General features: G+C 46.5%; 1 protein-coding gene across 3 annotated transcripts in view; it reads left to right on the forward strand.

Annotated features, from left to right (window-relative positions):
• Positions 1-21,983, forward strand: part of TGFB2 (transforming growth factor beta 2) — an 83,040-nt gene that overhangs the window by 1,526 nt on the left and 59,531 nt on the right. For 2 of the 3 annotated variants that reach the window (XM_030302859.1, XM_030302861.1), the window contains exon 2: positions 13,423-13,506. The exons of the other annotated variant lie outside the window; for it this stretch is intronic. In XM_030302859.1, coding sequence (XP_030158719.1) covers positions 13,423-13,506 — 84 coding nt within the window. The remainder of the gene's footprint in view (positions 1-13,422; positions 13,507-21,983) is intronic. 3 annotated transcript variants of the gene reach the window in all.

Raw genomic sequence — 21,983 nt, forward strand, 5'->3', positions numbered from 1 at the left:
AAGAAGAAAAAAAGCTTCTACATTTGCTATTCCAAATCCCCAGTCATAAACTTTTCATTGGTTGCCCATTTCTCTCCTCCCCTTTCCATGCCCTATATACTTGCTGGCCGCCTTCACAAAGTCTCTGTGTCTTGCCTAAATAGATAATATGGCCATCTTAGTACTTTTGTCCTAGAGGCTCTAATTGCAGGGTGCTACTTCTCCTTCTTAATATTTCTTTTTAGTCTGACAAGTCCCAGTCCTGCGACTTTTCCCATGGCTCGTACTTGCGGGTCTCAGAACGTCAGCCCGTGTATCTAACCCCAGTCTTCCTGGCCACCTTTCTTTGGCTGCACCTTCTCGACTTCTTGTTCAAGAGCAGAGCAGATGCGGGGGATCCTGGCCAGCGGGATGGTTTTAGTACCGTCATGAGGGCCTTCCTCAACCGCGGTGATAAATGCAGACACCCCGCTTACTCCCCTCGGGAAGTAAAGCTTTCTACCTGGGGTGGAGCCAAGGAGATATTAGGAAAGAAAGTTGACTGTAATTGGCCCACAGTGCTTGAGACCAAACAGAAAGTCGAGTGAGTCCGTGTGCTTTCTCAAGCACGTGTATCCGTTCTACGGGTATTTGGGCTGGTAGGTAAGGGAGGTTATATAGAATCTGCACCGTATTTACCTGCGAAAGTTCAGATGAATTGCCAGCACTTTTATAACAGACAGGAGGTCTGATCTCTGCTCCTCATTAAGACAGGTGTGGAGAGAGCAAGTTACCTAAGAGGGTGTTGATTCCTTGCCCTTTCTGGTGCATCTCGGTCCAAATTGCTGAGATGATCCAGCCCAGAATAATGATCATCAGCAAACTGGAAAAATCCTCAGATTGTTGGGATTTCAGAGGATGTCACTGAAGATCAGCCTGTGGATTCTCTTCTCTATCCTACCTCCGGCCACCAAATAGATTAAAAGCTCTGAAAAGTCCGGTATAAAAAATATATGCAGATCCTATCAGTTTTCATACAAAGAATGCAGCCTTCTATGGAAGTTTAGGAGCAGAAAACCATATTAAGAGCAGATTCGATACTACTGTGCAAGGGCTGTGGATAATTTTATAGAAAGTAGGTTAACTGATTTACCAGCACTTTCTAGTTATACTGGAATATAGTGAAGCCTTCCAAAAAAAAGGGAGAAAAGAAGAAATCACTCCACCATATTTTTAAAGAGCAAATTGAAAGTACAGCTTTGGCTTATATACCAGCTTTCCCTCTTTAGGACTTTCCACCCAGCTTTTAACTCGGGCGTCACTGAAGTAACCGTGGGGAGGAGTGTGCCTGTCATTTCTTGCAGTGAATCCGGCAAGGGTCATAAGCCCCAGAGATGAAGGCATGGGAAAGATCACTGGTTCACTTTTTACCACCAACTTATTAGTGTTCAGGGAGTGACTTCAGCTCAAATATTACAAATATGCTCTAATTATACTCAATGAGCTATATATCATTACAGATTGCTGATAGCCCTTTGTGGGACATTTTATACAGTTCAGACTAAATATTTTTAGCAATGTGGAGATTTAAAAGTAAAAATATAAGAGATATTGTATATGCCCTCAGGCATATTTTGTTTTAAATATTATCCTTGGCCCAGCATACTGTATAAATATAGTAAATATGAATAGAACTGGCCAGGTGCCAATCTCCTAGGATGAATTTTAGTCAAGAAGGTATTTATGGGATATAAATAATACTGTGTCAACATTTAAAGAAGGGGTCTGATTAGGTTTGAATTTATTCATATTGATCTTTTCACATGCTGTTGGTTTAAGGCTCAAAGTGGAGTTATGCTAAGGTTTACCGATAGTTTACCCAGTGGGAATTAGTAGCCGTCTAGTCCTTTTGACAATGCACTTGATGTTCAAGGCACATTGATTTGAAAGACACTGCACACAGCTTTAGAAATTTTGAGAGTGATTCCGTCAACTAGGGTAAGAATCCAAATGATTGACAATTGGAATCGGTAGAGGCTTGGACAATCAAGAGAAGAAAGAGAAAGTTTCACTTTCTATCTTTCCTCTTACTTTTTTCATCATCACAGATCGGGCAGTGTTGGGATCCTAACAGGTGGTGATTCCGCCCTCCCCCTCCCTTCCCGGGAACCTGTGGCAATGTCTGCAAACAGTTTCGGTTGTCATGACTTGGTAGGGAAGGGGTGCTACTGGCATTGACTGGGTAGAGGCCGGGTTCTGTTGCTGACCCCCCTAAAATGTACAGGACAGATTCCCCCCCTCCACTCCCACCACCACGTACATCAGACACTCATCCAGCCCCAAATGTCAATAATGTGCATGTTGAGAAGCCCTAGTAAGCCTGGTATTGATTTTGGCTTATTCAGTTCTGCTAGGAGTGCCATTTTAAAAGTAATATCCTAACCATAAAATAACTGAGTGTCCAAAAGGACATTAACCTGAGAGCATCGAATAGAAAGATAATCGGAAAGTTATCTTAATTAAGTGGGAGTATGTACTGGACCAGTGTGGTGTGATATGTACATTCTTATTATGCTCTCCGAGCACCTAAGTTGAAGACATCAAAACTCCCCATTCATTTAGCCTAAATAATGATGTTGCCCCACCCATCAGTGACTTCGGGCAGCAGCAATATGATGTTAGAACAGAGCAAGAAGAAGTGAGGAGCTGTCCTGGATTTTCCTTGCAAGGAAAATCAGCAGTTCGTGTTAATGAAGAGTAGACCCTCCACCCTAGGCACCGGAAGAAAGTAAATAATTGTGTTGGTTCATTCTATCCAATTGAGCTAGATAAACTGAAAGCTACAGCCCGAGACATCACCATGAGGTTTCCTTTGTAATTGTGGCACGTGAGAGTTAAGCATTCAATAGCAAACAACCTCCTTTTCTATTTCCCCTGTAATTTTCCAAGTGAAATCATGAAATGTAGAATGAATACCAATAGCACTATGGTTTTGGTGACTTCGACTTAAGATTCTATTCATGGACATGTCTTTCTGTATACGGATTGCTGGACTCTTGGCCAGCTGCCCAATGAAGGCAAATGTTAGCAATTGCTGGAACAGAGTAGTATTTTTGTTTTATATTCAGGGGTTTTATTTTTTAAGATTCTGTGTGTCCGGAGGTATGAGAAAGAAAGAGAGCAAGATCAAAGACAAGCGGATTTGACCCCTTGACTTCTACCATGATTGAGTTATTAACACACAATGGACCAGACTTTAATTTCTGCATTTTTAATTGTATCATTGCTTGTCCTAACTCTAGTGCCTGACTGTGGTTCCATTGAACTTAGGTCACATTCTTTTAGGATTTCCTCTCCTTTCCTCCTTTTGCTTTTCAAAGACTGGGAGAAAGATGCTGTTTATAACCGAAGGAGTTGGGCCGCTTTTGTTGCCAGGTGAGACCAAGCTCGCTGCAAGCTTCTCCTGAGGCGTCCCCATCCCGTGGAGGCTGGGCTTTGCGAAGCTAGAGGGGCAGGTGGGGACCTCTTGACCCGGCAGAGGGACCTGGAGCCCTCTGTGTCTCCACAGCGACCCCTGGGGTCTACTCACGGAGCTGCACTTTCTAAATTCTGACTTTTCCCTGGCGAGAAGACGCTGATGTAACCTAGTCCGAGCATCTTTCATATAAAGATATGAAAGAATGACAGATCATTTTTCCTAGAGGAAACTGAGACGCGAAAAAAAAAAAAAGGGCTAATGACTCACTGCTGATCCCACATCAAATCTGGGTTAGCACCGAGGAGGTCACTGACTGTTAGGCCTTCGCCCAGAGATTACAACACACTTCGGGCTGCATTTTTAGAAGGTTAGGGAGACGGAGTGGAGGAGCCGGGCCCCGGGCGGGCGTGCTGGCGACCACCGGGTGGCTCTCGGTCCGACCCCGCCCCCCGCCCCCTGCCGCCGCTCCCACCCCCCTCCCCGCTTTCTGCTGTAAGGTGAGCAGCCTCAGGGCAGAGAGGCTGCGAGAAGGAGTTCTGAAAACAGCCCTTTCAGCTGTCTTGATGTAGCATTTCCGGTCCTGACGGATCCTGGAGAGAGGATCTGGATTTGCCAGATGTGCTCGCTCTACGCAGGCAGCCTTTCTCCTGCAGGGTGTATTCCACTTTGCAGATTCGGAACAGCTTGATGAAATGTGCTTTTGGCCCAGATAAACAAATGTTTCCATTGTCATTTTGAAACCATATGGTGCGCTTTTGTTTTTTAATATTCTTTAAACAAAGATCGTCTTAAACCTAGGGATTCAGCGTTCTCCAGGTATTTTAAATTAAATAGCTCGCTAAAGATTCTTGGATGGGTTTGCCTAGACTCAAAGCCGGCCTCTTCGCTTGTTTAGGAGAAATTCGCATCCTGCAGCAACCACCGCGGGGTGGGTAGTCATTTGTTTCTTTCCTAACGTCGGAAATCCGGAAGTGGGTGTTGAACTGCACTGCCCTGTGACCACCTTGCGTCCTGGGGCCGGCTTGGTGGCCTTGGCTCTGCATAAAACTGCCCTTTGACCTCTTCCCCACAGTCTCTGCATTACCTTCTTCTTCAGCTATTCTGGAATATCTGCGTGCATGGCCGTTACCTTCACTTTACCAGGCCTCGCTTTCTTCCCTTCTAAAGATGGAGAATATACCTGTGTCCTAGGGTTGTCGGGTGGAGGATGGCCTGCGGAAAGAAGCGCCTAGCTCTGCGTGCAGCACGTAGTAGGTCTTCTTTGCAGCTATTGGTTCATTGAATCTCAAACATCATTGATTTTCAGAAGCGCCATTATTTTGTGTGGCACCAAGAAAGCAATATCACTGACCATCAATTCTACCATGCCGCTAATTGTAAGACTCATTAAAAAGAGGGATTTTAGAGATATTAAAGTGGGATTAAAAGCAGGGCTCCGGGAACTACTCCCGCCAGCCTGGAATATCACCGGTACCTTCACTTCATTCTTGTCTTTGTATTACTTCCACTCAATGGATCCATTTCCCTTGCTTACTTGGATCGGACTTTAGGTGACCTTTGTGGCCTAAGAGACTGGGGAACAAAGGCGGGAAGGGCTGGTAATCCACTGGGTCTAGTGCTGTCTGTCTTCGTACAGGAAGCCCTTGAGAATTTAGGCTTCTTAGGTAAGATTTCAGATTTCTTAGATAAAATCCAAGACCTCTCAGGGTCTGGCCCCTCCTTGCTCAGCCCCACGTCTTGCTAAATCCCTGCATGAAAACTACACTCTGGCCACAGCAGCCTGTTTGCCTTTACCCAAACGGGCCATTTATTTTTGTGCCTCCGGGCCTTTGTCTGTGCTGTGTCTTCTGCTTGGAGATCCATCTTTTAACACCTTTCAACAGCCTTTGAGCTTTAGGCAGATGTCAAAGCCTTTGATTTGTGAATTAGTTCATCCTGTGCAGCCTCGCAAGACGGATAACTCATCTCTACGGCAAGCGGCCTCTTCTCTTTTGCCGTCGGGAAAATCTAGCCAAATTCCAGCTGGCTTCTTCACCGGTTTGTAAGTTGCCTCAGAACGGGAGCTGACTCTCACAGAAACTAGCGCATCGTATTTGCTCAATACCTGCCTCATAAACGAATGAGCATTTCCCTTTAGAGAAGAAGATCGACCTACCAGACGAAGGATTTATGGTTCCCAAGCATCAGGACCAGGAGATGTAGAGATGAAATCGACTCCCCTTCGTTATCAGAGAGAATGTGCCCCATGGATCCTATCGCTGTGGGAACGGCAACACTGGGCTTCTCGTACCCATACATTTCCTGTTTCCGGTTTTACAGATAATAAAGAGCATCATGGTGAGAATGATAATGATGGCAGCCAACCTTCGCTGGGCGCTGACGATGTGTCGAGCACAGTCTTAAATATTTTACATGCAAGGCCTCATTGGATCCTCACCAGTAACCCTATAAAGTCCGTACTAGTATTTTCCCAGGGACATATGAGGACCTGGACGTAACTATTTCTATCAGGGATGTGACTTATTAAAGTAAGGCTCCTAGGTACCACAGATAATCGAGACCCTAAAATAAGAGACCAGGAAATGGAGAGCCTGACTTTCCTGGCCCTCTTGCAAAACGATGTAGCACATCCGCGGAAGAGTGGTATCTCTCCTCTCCTACCATGAATTATGTTGTTAAGCTCCGAGTTCTTTCCCTACAGAAGGCGTTATACCACTGAGGCCATGGTCCTTTTCCCATGGTCCTCTTCCCTGCCTTTAACACATTCAACTTTTATCTTTATATTTGGGTGATGCAAAAATGCTGATTTATCAAGTCCCTGGTTTTGGCCTGGAGCTGCAGCCATTTCTTCACCAACGTTTTGATAGGTTTGATGGGAGGAGGATTCATCCTGTCTCTTTCAGAGAATTAGTGTTTTGGGGAAGGCAGGTTGGTGTGGTAATGAGCACGGGGATAGCATCAAACACAAGGCCGATGGCAGTTGTTAGAACGTGGTCTTGTTTTAGTTAGCTAGTTAGCAGCTTCGCTGGTTCGGCGCCTGTTGTCCAAACTGCCTGAGGGACGTTTAACTTGCTTCCTGCTGAATTCCGAGCTTGACTGTGCCATTCGCGGCTTTGTGGCCCCTTATTTAACCTGACCTCAGTTTCTTCTCTTCTAAAGATAAAGAAGGAGACACCGGGGTGACTCAGGCAGTTAAACGTCCGACCCTTGGCTCAGGTCATGATCTTGCAGTTTGTGGGTTCGAGCCCCGCATTCAGCTCTGTGCTGACAGCACGGAACCTGCTTGGGATTCTTTCTCTCTCTCTCTCTCTCTCTCTCTCTCTCTCTCTCTCTCCTCTGCCCCTCTCCCTCTTCTCTCTCTCTCTCAAAATAAATAAATAAACTTAAAAAAAAAGTAAAGATGAAGACAATAACACCCGTTCCCTAGCGTCAGAAAGGACTGATGAAGACGTGGGTAAAAAAGTATCGAGTGCAGCTGTTTCCGGCACCTACTAGGCTTGCTTTGCATTGAATCTCAAGGGCATCTTGTGGCGCAAGTTCAGCACGTTAATTTCCAGTTTTGATTTTTTTTTTTTTTGACATCTCAAGATGTTACCAACTGTTTCAAGGGGTGTATACATGTTTAGGGAAAACATGTCCCAAGTATTTTAACGGATCTCTCTGACTATGCATATGGCTCACGTAGCATTCACCCCTTTATCTTTCTCGGCCAGAAAGTTTGAAATGCAGTGACGCAGGGAGCGGATGTCGTTCCTAAGAGGCTGATACTAAGAGGGTGCTTCTGTGTAAGGTGCTTCTGGGCCTGGTTCAGTCCTTCTTCACAGGTTTCCTGCCCCTGCCCCGCCCCCTCTCCCGCCAAGCGAGAGTCTGCTGAGATGGAATCCAGGCCGTTTGCACTCAAGGCTGAGCCAGGTCAGGCAGCCAAAGTTAAGCTGTGGTGGACCTCATTTCACCTCCATAACCAAGCACTGGCCGCAACAGTTTCTTAGCTGTCAGGTGATTCATTTTTAAAAAGGCCTTAGCGACAAATGACATCAGGGAGTAGAAGTCTTCACGAGGAAGATGGATGGCAGGAAGGAGAGAGGGTGGCCCAGGGTCACCACAAAGGGTCTGAGGAGGAAATGAAAACTTGGGAGGTGATAGCCGAGAGGAGAGGCCTCACCAGGCCCTGGGCGGCTGTTCCCAGTGCAAGATGTTCTCCGTGCGAGGGAGCCTCCTGCTTTCCTGGGGCAGCCGACTGAAGCCATTTCATTGGTGTGAGAAAAACATTGCCGTCCAGGCGGAGTTGCGTTTACCGGATGTAGCCTCTGCTGGATTTCTCAACAGGCGAGAAAGCCATCATTTGTGGACCAGGACGATCCCTTCGTTCTCTCGCATGAGCCCTTGGATATGTTATCACCCGACAAGTTGGAAGCGTGGGGCTTCGATACCCCTTTCACCGCGGGGACTGAGCAATTGGAGGCAAACGGAAAATGCTTTCTGGAGGTTGTGAAGCTCAAACCTTCTGAAAATAGTTCAGATGCATTTCCTTGCTCCCCCCGCAGCTGTCTGCCCTTGCTGGCACGTTCCACGCGTTCCTCAGCGAGAGCACCGCTCTCGGTCAGGCCCTCCTTGCTGCCTGCATGCTGGGACCGGGGAAGCGGGCTCTTCCTGAAGCAGAGACACTGGCTTGCTGACAATGTCTATTTCAGCATGCGACGGCTTTTTTGGGAGATGTTGTTTGTTTCAGGAAATCCTGCAGCATCTTTCCAGTCTCCTGCAAGAAAAAGAAAAATGTTTGCGACTTAGACCTTGGCTCTGCTCATTTGGCTTTCCCTATCTGACCCACACCACGCTGACAAATACCACATCTGTCTTGACGAGCCGGTTCACAAATAACTACTCATTCATAACTTTAGGCTGTTGTAAGGATCCTTATTTGTTACTTCATCTTGGGAATAGGAATGCAGAGTTTGGTTCTGAGAAAGACCACAAGTCCAGCGGCCTTTGCAAATCTAGATGGAAGCACTTTTTGGTGTCTTTTAAGCGCACTAAAACATGTATGGTTTTCAAAACGTCAATGGGAATTTTCGGGAAAATATAATTTAATTTTTGAGTCTTGGACTCATTTCAGTATTGGTAATTCAGTGCTGTTTTTAGACCAGATCGATCAGAGATTATTCTCTCTAGACCAGATTCGGCAGTGGAACAGTGGTTCCACTTGGGAGTTTGGTTCTTATTTGGTCATTTATTTTTCCATCCATTGGCTTAATCTCATTTTCACTTCTGCTTTGACGTCTTAATGACAATACCACTGAAGTCGTTGCTCCCTGCTTTATGATAAAGGCTTAGAAGTAAGTGCCTGGCTGAGAAAGCACCCAAAAGAGTGGATGACATACTCAGAGTCTACTTTAGAAGGACAAAAAAAAAAAAAAAAAAAAAAAAAAAAATCACAGACTGAGGACTTTTTTTTTTTTTTTTTTCCCAGAAGTTAGGCGATTTGGTAAAAAGAGCTGCCCCCTCAGAGGTCTGTTTGGGCTTTCTGAGGGGAAATGTTCCCACATCCAAGCTCATACCTTGGCATTTGGGGCTCTGGATGTTAGTGGGGAAGAAACAGAGATGGGAGTGAGCCAGAATTCCTAGCTTTAACTGGAAGTAGCTGGACAAGAACCAGAGCTGAGTTCTGGCCGCCTCCTCAAGCTCGGAAGGATCCGTGCTCACCTGTAGATATGTCTTTTGGGGCACCTGAGTGTCTCACTTGGTTGAGCATCCACCTTTGGCTCGGGTCATGATCTCGCAGTTGGTGAGTTCGAGCCCCACATCAGGCTCACTGCTGTTGGCATAGAGCCCACTTTGGATCCTCTGTCCGCCTTTCTCTGTCTCTCCCCTGCTCACACACGCTCTCTCTCTCTCTCTCTCTCTCTCTCATAAATAAATAGTCTGTTAAAAAGTCATGTTGATTTGAATAATAATTTTAGTCACTCATTTGTACCCCTCAGAATATAAAGCCCTAGTTAAGTATGTTAATGAAAGTGAAGTATGTTAATGGAAGTTAATGGAAGTCACTGGTTAATGGAAGTTACTGGTCAGTTGTCTGAACTAAACCCTGAACCGCCACTGTTTTGCCTACTCCCTAAACTTGTGCTTCTCTCCCCCATAGAATAAGGCGACTGGTGCTAATTTGTCTTGGAGAGAGACATATTTTGGGAGAATTCCACTGTCACAAAATGTCACCGTCAACAATGAAACTATGTGTAGAGAGTCATGTCTAATTTCATTAATTCTTTGGCACTAGTGTCCAGATTCTAGAAAGAGGGTCTCGAGCCCAGCTGACCCCGAGTCATTATACATTTGGGATGAGCAGTCTGCCCTCTCTCAGTAACATTTGCTGGGAATTCGCGAAGTAGAGACTCATTGTAGTAAGTGTTGGGAAGAGATGATAGTACCCACGTACGAAACTGCTGCAGTCATGAGAAGGATGTTTGTGGGGCAGGTTTGGAGGGATTGAGGTGGGGACTAATTCCACACCAAGTTTACTGGAGCATTTGTAATGGCATTTAATTATGGTTAAGCTATCTTGCAGCCAGAAATGCTTTCTCTTTCATAGACACTTTCACACTACAAAAAAACACTACTTACCCAGAAGAGTAGACTTTATGAGAGGCTGATTTTTCCCTGATCCACCTGGTTGGATTGCCTCAAGGTCAAGTGAGATTTTGTAAAAGTCCTTTTTGAACTATAAGTCACAAATACCTATACCGAAGTTTCTCAAATTTTACCATGCAAAAGAATTCCCTATGTCAGTAGTAGTGCTTGTTATAAATGGGGTTTCTCAAACTTTTGTCTCCTACCCTCCATCCACACTGGGATTCAGTAGTTTTATTTATTTTAAAAAAATTAAATGTTGATTTATTTTTCAGAGACAGAGAGAGACAGAGCGGGAGCAAGGGAGGGGCAGAGAGAGAGGGAGACACAGAATCGGAAGCAGGCTCCAGGCTCCGAGCTGTCAGCGCAGAGCCCGACACGGGGCTCCAACTCAGGAACTGTGAGATCATGGCCTGAGCTGAAGTCAGATGCTTAACCGACTGAGGCACCCAGGGTGCCCCGGGATTCAGTAGTTTTAAGGTGGGCTCCAGAAACCTGCCCTTTGACAAGAAAGCCAGGTGATTCTTAGGCAGGAGCTCCAGAAGACGCTCCGGAAACACTCTGTTTTTGTTTTGTTCCTTAGCTTTATTCCTTAGCTGTGTCATCACAGGCAAAATGAACCTTACAACTTTTACAGTTAATATCGTCATCTTTTAGGCATTTTGCAAACTACCCATGCAAAATTTTAATTCAGGACCATTTCTATCTTCCGACGTAACACGAGTGATAGTCCTCCATTATCATTCAGTGAGTGCCCAAATACTTCTAAAAAGGACTGTTTCTCTAAAACTAATTCATGTCTCGGAATTTCATAGGTGTTCACACTTTATACAGCATTTCATACATATCCAAAGACTCATTGATCTAAAAAAGCATATTCCTACCACCGTGCCACTTTAGTCATATGGATTGTTGAGACTGATTTTTTTAAAAGCTAAGAATTGCTTTCTTTAACCTAAATAATCACTATTAGCATCACTTCTGTCTCCATCCGATTTCCGGTCTTTACTTCTGCACAACGGATCAGCACCAGAGCGCCCTGTCTTTTGGCCTTGCTCAAAAACAAACCAACAAAACAAAGCAAGAAAATAAGGAAAGAAAGGATTTAACACAGCAGCTTTATAACAGAGTAAAAGTAAACCAAAGGTGCATACTTGAAGACTACTTGCCGGAAATTGCAAATGACGGTAGTTACCTTGCCTTGGTCCCACCCAGACTTCCTCTGACCTGGGTGACCTGGGGCATTTCAGAGATCGGGATTCTGTTACTAGAACTGTCCCTCTTCCGGCACCACGACATCCACTGGCCTGAAGAAGGTGCTGTTTCCCAGGAAAAGGAGTTAAATCCCCCCAAGAAATGCACAGGGCCATAGTTGGAAGAAAAAGTGTTGCTAGCCAAGCGACTTCCTCTGCATATTCTGCTTTTCTCTGGCTATAGTCTTGGAGATTTTTATTTGAGATAACTTTCAGCATCTCTTGTTAGAGGTCAGATATGAATGAGGATTTTGTTTGACTTGCTAATCTTGCGACAAACAGTTTATACCCAGTGTAGCTTCCTGTCTTGGCTGACGGGTTATTCGAGGGAATTTTCTCCCTGTTAAGGCTGTGTCGAGGCTCTAAAAATAAACAACATGGTTGCTCATTGGGGAGAACACGTGTGAGCAGATGCCGGCTGGTAGCGGCATATGGTGGCAAGATGATAGTGGCATATTGCAGAAACCTGGGTGTTGGCCTTCGTCTTCCATGCCATCCGGGCCATCCGGAGTCCCAGAGTCTCCACAAAACAGGGCTCTGGCCGGAAGGTGTAACCCACAGAAATGTGAAAGCATGGCCTTGGGGTCTTGGTAGTGGGCGGAACGTTGGAGACGGTAAGTTACAGGGTATGGAAAAAAAAAAAAAAGGCTTCCTTATCCATTTTCAAAGTGAGAGATAAAATAGGCACAAATCTGGAAAAAAAAAAAAGAGAGAGAGAGAGAGAGAGAGAGAGAGAGAGAGAGAGAGAGAGAGAAGCATCCACCACAAGGCTTTTGTCTTTGGTCAAAAGAAGTTTGCAAGTCAGGTCTGAAGAGTGGCAGTGATAACCGCTTTTGGAGGACGTACCCTAGGTGAACAGAAGGTACATGAATTTTACATCTGGGTGGGGAGCTCGGGAAGAAGTAGGTTCACACCAGGTCTGGAAGCCGGTCGGGGATTCGTCTATCAGATGAGATAACTCATAGTATTACGTCCCTCGATCACCTTCAATTTGCCAGTGTCATTGTGATCTTCTAAAACCCCTCAGGGGTAGCGTTACATATGCTTCATCTTACAGAAACAGAGGTTTGGGTAAGTCCGGGGATTTGTTCAGAGTTTCACAGGAAACCAGGGACAGGGTAAAGGTTTCAGTCTACATTTTGTTTTTTTTTAATGTTTATTTATTTTTGAGAGAGAGAGACAGAGACAGAGCCAAAACTGGGGAGGAGCACACAGAGAGGGAGACACAGAATCCAAAGCAGGCTCCAGGCTCTGAGCTGTCAGCACAGAGCCTGACGCGGGGCTTGAACCCACAAACTGCAAGATCACCACCTGACCTGAAGTCGGACGCTGAACCGACTGAGCCACCCAGGCGCCCCTCAGTCTACATGTTCTTATGCAAAAATCCATTTGTCATTCACTCCACCCCAGACAGAACACTCAAGAGTGTTTTCTCTTCAATTAGAGGTATTTTTCGGTGCATTTTCTTTTATAAAAATATGGTGGGCGATATACGAGACGTAGTTGCTGTTACTTTAGAGAAAGAAAAGTTCAAAATTTCATGACGGGATGACGGTCATGGCAGATGCGTTTAATCCATCCCACGCAGCCCTAGATTTCTAAACTGTAGCTCAGCAGCCCCGAACCAAGATCCACTCGCATTTTTGACTTATTCGAAGAGTTTCCACACGCGGGTTAGAAATGACGATGGGGGTTTTAAGAAAACTGAAATCTAGGCCAACCAAATGAAACATTCAGTTTCATTCACAGTAGGTAGGCTGTCTTTTGTCAAAGGAGGTCAAGGCCCTTCCTGTTCATCTTTAATATAAGTCACGGTATTTATTTTACCATTTCCGTATATAAATTGTGCATTGTTATTTTGACGCTAGAGCTAAGTGTTAAAGGGAAAACGGAATTCAGGAGCATGGCTGGTGGTTAAGAGATCAACAGATCTGGGACCAGAATCCAGAATCCCTCGTAACTCCTTGGTCCCTGAGTAGCAGGGACCTTATGTATGTGGGGGAATAAGTATGTTCAGAGAGGCCCCTTGGACTTTGAATCTTTGTATAGCTCTGTGCGAGGCGTCTCCTCAGTAAAATAGCTAATGACTGTGCTTTTTAAAACTCCTAGCTGTCTGCCCAGTTGTTACAACACCCTCTGGCTCAGTGGGCAGCTTGTGTTCCAGACATTCCCAGGTGCTCTGTGGGTACCTTGGTGAGTATACTTGTCTGCTTTATACCTCATTTGATGTAGTGACATCCAGTCCATCTTTCGTGTGTGTCTCCTGTGGGGAACTTGTCAGAGGCAAGATAGAATTCTGACGTGCAGCCTTGTTGCTGAATAGTCACAAAGGCGCCCCAAAGTGTCAGTCACAGTTTACCTGAGAAAAAGTTGTGAACAGCTTTGCAGTAACCGATGACTTAATTGTTGTATGTGAAAGAACGGATTGTGGGTATATGACATGTGTGTCCCGGGGGGTGGCATAGTGATCCGAAAGACGGATCTGCGACACCACCCCCCCCGACCCATGGAGGATGCTTTCTGAGGGGTTGAACAGCATGGCCAAAACATCAAGTGTCATTTGTTTGTTATCTTTTTTGCATCTATGTTCTTCTGCCCGGCATACAGTAGTTGCTCAATTAATGTTTCTTGTACTCGACTGAAGGGGAAGAAGGAGCTTTTCTTCTTCATAGGGAAGCCTAGGAGAAAGTTGCCATTATCTGTGACCTTCATGGTGTCATTTGTGGGTTGCCTGAGAGTGGATTGTCATGGGTCAGGCCTTTGGCCCACTGGACGTGGGAGCTGGCCACTCAGCCCTGACCCTCAGCACAAGCGCACACCCCTCAGAGCCAGTACCACGTGCGAGGCCGAGGGGCACTGAAGCCAGCGGTCTCAGTGCTTTCTGATTCGAAACGGTAATCAATTCAGCCAGCCTTTATTGAGTGCCTACTGTATGCCGAGCAGGGAGACCACAGCACAATAGGACTCAGATGATCCTGAGGTATTCAAGAACTCAGGGGTCCGAAGTTGCCCCGATCCATGTTCAGGAAGAAATGAAATGAATTTGCAATCCTGGCATTGGTTCACTTGCATTTTTGAGACCCCAAGAAGGTTTGGATGATATTGGTGCTAAATGTGGGCGGAGGTCCCGGATAGGGACAAAAGAAACGTTTTTATTACCCTGGTAGATACCTGATTCACTGGTATATCCTCCTCTGCAATGTACCATGCCCAACCTTGCTTCTTAGGAATCAAGGAATGAAGGATTAAAGTAGTTTATTTCCAATGGGCTAGTCCGGGTTTCCTCAAAAAGAACTGATTCTACTGAGACGATACATTTATTTTCATGCACTGAAGTGGCTAAGAACTGCCATGTGAAAAGAGTGAAAAGTTTAATCCATGCTTTTAGATCTCCCTTTTGTGAGACAGATTAGATTTTGTTTTCGGTCCGTAATGTGTATTTCATTTCACTGTCCAAACCAAGAAGAGTTAATTGTCTGGTGTTTGTCCCACTAGCTTTTTGGAAAAGGAAAGGGAGGATGGAATGAGAGGAGGAAAACATTTGTTGACTCCCTCCTGTGTCCCTGGCATTTAAGAGGCATCATCCTGACCCCTTCCCCGTGTCGGTGGGTTGGGCACGGCCTGGATGACGATCCCCACGTGTCAGGAGACCGTGGCTTGGACAGGGAAAGACCCTGTCCTCGGGCACAGCACAGGCAAAGCCAGAATCTGAATTCAGGTCTGGCCTCCACGCCCTCCACCAGGCCACGGAGCTCCCACACTTTCCTGCCTCCTTTTTGCGTCCCCTTTGAAATCTCGCCCCCTTCATTTTTCTCACTTTCTCGGTGACTACTTGGGGTTCGTTTCCTTGTCCGCTTTTCTTCCCCTAGTAAACGAGTTGAGAGCCCCACTCTGCTTCCTTGTGTGGTTTTTCCTCTCAGACACTCCTCACTTGGGGTTATTTTCGGTCATTTAATTGCTACAAGCTTCCTTCTTTCTTTGGTGAAAAAAAAAAAAAAAAAAAAAACACTGGAAACCCACCCTGCTCTTCAGCGAGTCTGGGAAGATCAGGAGTGTCTCCGAGGGTGTGGAAAGGAGAGATAGGGCACCAGCCCCATGTCGATTCCCGTACAGTGGGAGGCTCTGTCACCCCACCCCCGGCCTCAGGCCTGTGGGAAGAGCCCGCGGACCCCTTTCAGACCTTCCATAGAAGACCGCTGAGCAGTGGGGCTCTGCATTTTTTTTTTTTTTTTTGTCTCTGTTCTTAGAAATAGTAATTGAGTAAAAATGTAAGTGAGTGGGTGCCAGGGGGCAAGTGTCCAGGGTCAGGGTGAATTTCTCCATGCTGAGTGTGATCCTGAGCGCTCGTTAAGTGGAGGCTGGCCTGTGCCAAGCGGCTCCACGGCCATCCCTGTCACCTTGTGTGAACCGCCTCTCCCTTCCAAGGAGATGTTGGGAGCGGCCGGAGGGAGCTGGGCCTGTGGCGCCTCTTGCTGTTCTCACTCTCTAACCTGGGTGTAGTTGATAACTCCGTGTTCTGACACCCACGACTGGACTGGCGGTGCTGATGCTTCATCAGCTGGAAATGAAATCCTCTGGAGGACGAAATGGTCCTTGCTTCTCACAGCCCATGTGGCTGCTGAATCATTTTTCTCTTTTTAAATTCATCACCACCCCCCCCCCCCCAACATCTTGGTTGAGATCAGGTTAGCCTGCCTGAAGCTTTTCCTAATGAGATAGAAGAAGCCAGAAGATCAGCAGCTGGAACGGGCTCCCTGTGGATAAATGGATTGAAAATTGTGAAGGCAAATTCATTCAGGTGGTTTGGGGTTTTGTTTTGGTTTTGGTTTCGGTTTTTTTTGGTTTTTTTTTTTTTTTTTGAGAATTTACTGAATGAGAGGCTGTTAAGTAGCCCCGTGAAGGTTTAAAGATGGTGTTTCTCAAAGCGTGGCCTGCATTTGTATCTCCCAAGGTGTCACAGAAAGCAGATCCCCTGGCCTGGTCTCAGACCAGATCCGTGGATCTCAAGATCCGTGGAGGGGGGCGGGGGCAGTGGAGGCACCTGGACACCTAAGCAGACACCGAGGGCTGTTCTGACCTCACTCGCGCGTGTGGATGCTCCGATTGTGCAGGTCTGTGTACTCACAGCCCTTCAGCATGGAAGGATTCAGACCCAGTAGGGCTTCGGTTTGATCAGCTGGTCCTGCAAGCGTGGGACCCTTAATCCACGGCACAGCAGAATCTTGGCCCCGTGCCTTCCATTCTCCCACGCGCGTGCACTTACCGAGGTAGGGCTGTTGTCAATAGTGTCACACATTTCCCTTGCTCACTCTTCACCACAGAGGGAGCGATGAGTGCGGAAGGAAATAAATTAGACACACGGGGTAATGGGTGCCTAGTTTGGAAGTTATGCATGGGGGTGAATTTTTCCGCTCAAGTGCCTTCAACCGGGCGACTGTGAGTGGAAGGAGAATTTGGAAAACTCGTGTATTATGTGTAAGTGACGTAGATAACGTATAAGTCAATGTATAGTGTTTAATTTCTTGAGGTTCTGTTGGATCAAAGCACTGCCGGCCTCTTCATGGCCTGAATTCTGTTCTCAGACATTCCATGGGGTAAGGATCTAGCCAACAATGGAATGTAAACTCTACTCACTCTCTCAGCCAAACTCAGCTTTGAGTAACGGCAGTTTCCTCTTTCCAAATGCTGTTTTTCTCAACGAGAGGTAGTAGAGCAGGTGCAAATCTGACCAGCTATTGAAAAGAAAAGTTAATGATAAATTGCTTGGTATCTATGCAGTCCTGTACCTCCTGTTATTCTGATGTGGTTTTGGAACCGTAAGTATTTTGAATCCGGCCACACATTATGGATATTCTGTAACTACTGTAGGATTTTGGGGCTCTCAAACTATTTACAGAAATGTTCAGTTCTACATGGACTATATCACCAACCATCCCACACGATTGAAGTATGAAAAGAATGAAATGAATGAAAAGTATGCAAAGAATGAACGCAGATGGTATTAATATTATTTCCCCCCGGGGCGCCTGGGTGGCTCAGTCGGTTAAGTGTCCGACTTCAGCTCAGGTCACGATCTCGCGGTCCGCGAGTTCGAGCCCCGCGTCGGGCTCTGGGCTGATGGCTCAGAGCCTGGAGCCTGCTTCCGATTCTGTGCCTCCCTCTCTCTCTGCCCCTCCCCCATTCATGCTCTGTCTCTCTCTGTCTCAAAAATAAATAAACGTTAAAAAAAAAATTTAAAAAAATACTATTTCCCCCCAAAGCTTTTAATGAAAAGATCTCTACATTAATTACAAATACAGGTACAGTTCTGAGAGAAATGAATGTCAAATGCATGCAGAGATTGTGGGAAGGCACAGGTAGAAACAGGACACTCTTATGATATTAGTTCATTCTACAGTATTTACCGAGTGTCTGCCGTGCGTCAGGCACCGATCTGGGCGCTAGTGACCCTGATAAGTGAATCAAACAGCAAAACACCTTTGTCCTTAGAGAGGTCCACCTTTTGGAGGAAGATAAATAATTCATTTTAAAAAACGAAATAAGAATGGCAGAATTTTGAAAACGTTAGAGCGGAAAACGTGGAGCAGGGTCGTGGCTGGAGAGGGGAGTTGGAATTTCAGAGAAGCTGGGCGTGGAAGCGTTCGTGGAGAGGGTGGCATTTAAGCAGAGGCTTGAAGGAGGTCAGAGAGAGCCTGGAGCTGTGTGGGAAAGACCACTTCTGGTAAAGGGGACAGCCAGTGCTGCTCTGGTCGTGTTCCAGGATGATCAAAAGCGTCCTAGGAGAGGAAATGAGAGAGATGGTATTGGACAGACAGGTCCTTGTAAAGCCTGTGGCTTTTCCTCTGAGCAACAGAGGGAGGATGGTGGTTTTAGTCAAGGTTGTCCTGGTGGCTGTGAAGTTGAGAATAGTCCGCAGGGTGACTGACGTAGGGGCATGAGGTGCAGTGAGGAGGTCTTCGTAATGCATCGCGACGGCCGTTTGGCAGCTGCATTTCTGTGTGAAACTTCACTATATCAAGCATTTCAAATAGTGCTGAGTTCTTCCGTTAGTAATCATCTGATAGGCAAGCTACCATGGGTTCTGTATGTAGAACATGGTTTGTTTTTAGTGTTTTAAACGAATATTCCTGAGTTATCGTCAACTCACCTGCCCTTTCTTTTCTGGGAAGAAGCTATCTGTGTTTTCAGATAACCTCTTGGGTCTCCCATCTGTGCTGACAAGTGTGGAATGGCAGAACTAGAGTTCATACTCGCTGTAATGCCTCTTCTCAGCCATCTTTGACTCAGCGGCCAGGGACACGGGGCACTAAACTCATTGGGGATGATGTACTGGCCTGAAAGAAGGACAAACTACCTTTCCTCGTGTCAGCTAGAAAGTTGGGCTTAGAAGCGTATTTGGATGTGTCCAGATGTGCCTAGTGCCTTTGCCTAAACTTTGAAATGAGGTCATAAGCCAGGGAATTTGCAAAACTGTGTCTCTTATTCGTTGAAAAGCATTTCTGTTGGACCAGAGTTTGCTTTCTAACTTTTAAGTTTTGAACCGTAAGACTGGAATGTCGATCTTATTCCTTCATCCGTCTGTACGAGAAGTATCTATCCAGTCTACTGTGGGCCAAGTGTTGTGCTAGGTAGGCCAACAGGTGGAGGAATGTGGTGTGGATCCTATCCCCAGGGAGCCTGTAACTGAGTGAGGAAGTCAGGCAGACCAAACCAACCAAGCAAAACCAAAAAGCCAACACCAGATGGTCGATTCTATCTAAGTAAGAGGCCCGATTCTAAATAAGAAGAATTGCTTAACTTGTCCTGAAGAGGTGAAGGAGGTCTTCCTGGGGGAGGTGATACCTGCCGCTTGAGGGACAACCTTTGAAATTACCGTTTGGCAGTCCTCAAGCAGCAATAGGAAGCCGTGTATGCTCTCTGGAAGAAGAGATTTCCCTTTTTGTATTATTTCCTTCCTCTCTGAGTTTGCATGACTACCATCTTAATCATGAAACAGCAGAGCACTTGGTGTGGTCTTTGAAAAAACTGATACATTCCTTAAGGAGACCCACTTGGAAATACTGAGCCTAGGGGATAGGAGTTTTATATCAAGTATTTCTTATCCAAGGCTGATACATTCAGCAGACACAATTTGCCTGTTGCCTATAAAATCCATTAGATGGTGATGTGTTGTGGTCACATGGGATTCTGTGGAATATGGCATTATTTTACAAGCTCAAGGTCACTATCTAGAGCTTTTTTCTTCCTCTTAATGGCATACCCCCAAAATTGACCTCTCGCTCATATTATAAGGATTTTTGGGTTGGCTATGGCTTTGCTCGATGACATCCTCATTCCGGGACCCAGGTAAAGGAGCAGCCTCTAACTTGGGCATGCTGACCTCCTGGCTGGACCAGGAGATATGGCCGTTTTCCATGCCCAGGTTCCATTGGCCACACCTGATTTCAACAGCACAGGAAGGGAGCACAAAAGTGAACACCAGGGGGCAATGGGCCCAGGGGAGAGGGGCAGACATTTTGAACAACTGATACCATTCACCACAGTGTAGGTGGAGGAGTTGGGGAAGGAAGAAAGATTTCATTCATGCCGAAAACTTTCTGTATCGTGTGTGTGACGTGATTGGATTCACACTCTTGCTTTGTCTGTGGAATTATGGGGACTTTTACAATGGATATTTACTGAATAATTAGTAGGTTGATTTTATAAGACAGACATAAATGTCATTCTCCATTTTTATCTGGTATAAATGGCGCAGTTGGCAAGTACTGGGTTTTTTTTGTTTTTTTTGTTTTTTTTGTTTTTTTTTTAATTTGTTTTTTTTAACGTTTATTTATTTTTGAGACAGAGAGAGACAGAGCATGAACGGGGGAGGGGCAGAGAGAGAGGGAGACACAGAATCGGAAACAGGCTCCAGGCTCCGAGCCATCAGCCCAGAGCCTGACGCGGGGTTCGAACTCACGGACCGCGAGATCGTGACCTGGCTGAAGTCGGACGCTCAACCGACTGCGCCACCCAGGCGCCCCAGTACTGGGTTTTTGAAGGAAGCCCTGATGTGTTAGGTGAAACTTACGTATGTCCGGGAAAGCCTAAAACTCAAGCTTGCCTCCCCACCATGTAGTGTAGTGACATCCCGTAGCCTCAGGGTTTCAGACTGCCACCATGGTCCTGACGCGCCCAGCAGTATCTGATAGATGTTGTCCCCAGTAAGACCCAGGCTGCGTCCCAGGAGAGTAGGTCACAAGATGCATGTGCGTTCCATCCCCGTTTGACAATGGAAACGTCACGTGCCGTGTGGTTGCCTAGAATCCTGTCCAATCCGAACCTTGGTCTCCTGACAGCGACCTACTAGGTAGGTTGCTTAGACTCATGCTCCCTCCTGCTGTGTCCAGTGAGCAAATGGAGAGTGACCCTGCGGGCATGGGGCATCTCCCGTGTGACTCCCAACACAGTGACAACCGCCTGTCCGTGCTGATGGCCCCTGAGCAAGCTCGGTGGCTTGGTCTGGCACACTCATAATCATCTCCACGGCCTGTCCCTAGTGGCCGCAGATGATGGGCTTTTCCATCCTGCCCTTGAGGTCCGTGGTGGGAAAGAGCAGAAAAAAATGAAAGCATTGTTTTGCGCACGGCTGGACATCTGTGTCTCTGAATCGGCCCGCTGTGTGCCTGGGGCAGCTGCTGGGGCTGTTTTGCTGAATGTGAACTTTGTCCGCTGACTCGAGTCACAATTGGTCTTGGATCCTCTGAAATCGAAACGGTCAGACCACGTTTTTCTAATATTCAGTTGGATCGTACCTTTGCTCTGAAGTGGAGCTGACTCGCATGCGTTGGTGCCGGCAGCAGGGGTTGCGTCTCTGTTTTCCTGGTCAGTGTGGCTTGTTTTTCCAAGGCTGCTACTTACCTTGTCCGCTGCCCACACTCAGGGGAGCGAGAGGGCGGCTCCCTCTGGAACTGTGGCCACGGACGCTTCAGGGCTTGTTGCCTTGAGTGTGAGTGTTAGGGAGAGGGCGGTCTTTTCGGAGAGGGATCAGGGGAGCACCAAGGACAGCTAACCTACAGGTTCGCTGGCCCCGTGGCAGGGACTTGGCCGTGGACTTCAGATAACACCGTGCTCAGACCCTTCATTGGAAGCATTGACTGTCGACGCCTCGGTCGCCGTCTGAGGGCTGTAGTGTCGAGATTCTCCGCGTCGCTGCGCACTGAGTCACCTAGGGGGCATTTGATATGCTGGGGGCCACCTCCCAAAGTTCTGACTCAGCTGGTGGGGGCAGGGGAGGAACGGGCATCTTTTGTTTTCCAAAGAACCCCAGGTGATTCTAATGTTCAGCTAGAGTGGAGAACCTCTGTTTTGGGGGCTTCCATAGCTTTCGTTGAAACTATGATTTTCTGTCCAGCTAGAGTGAATTTCTGCATGAAGAAAGGGCATATGTTTGAGTAGGGGTATTGGTAGAGGGAGAGGGCAGTTTCTGTCTTTAGTAACGTTAATTAAGGTGAAAAATAATGCCAACGCTGGCCATCGGTTATCGAATAGCTGCACTAGGTGCCGTGCTAAATATTAGCCTTACAAGGTAAACACAATTATCATTCTCCGTTTGACAGGTAAGGAAACCAAGGCTTAGAGGCATCATGGAATTTCCCCACAGTCACCCAGCTAATAAGTGACAGAGCCAG

Source organism: Lynx canadensis, chromosome F1, assembly GCF_007474595.2.
Source record: "Lynx canadensis isolate LIC74 chromosome F1, mLynCan4.pri.v2, whole genome shotgun sequence".
Classification (NCBI taxonomy): domain Eukaryota; kingdom Metazoa; phylum Chordata; class Mammalia; order Carnivora; family Felidae; genus Lynx; species Lynx canadensis.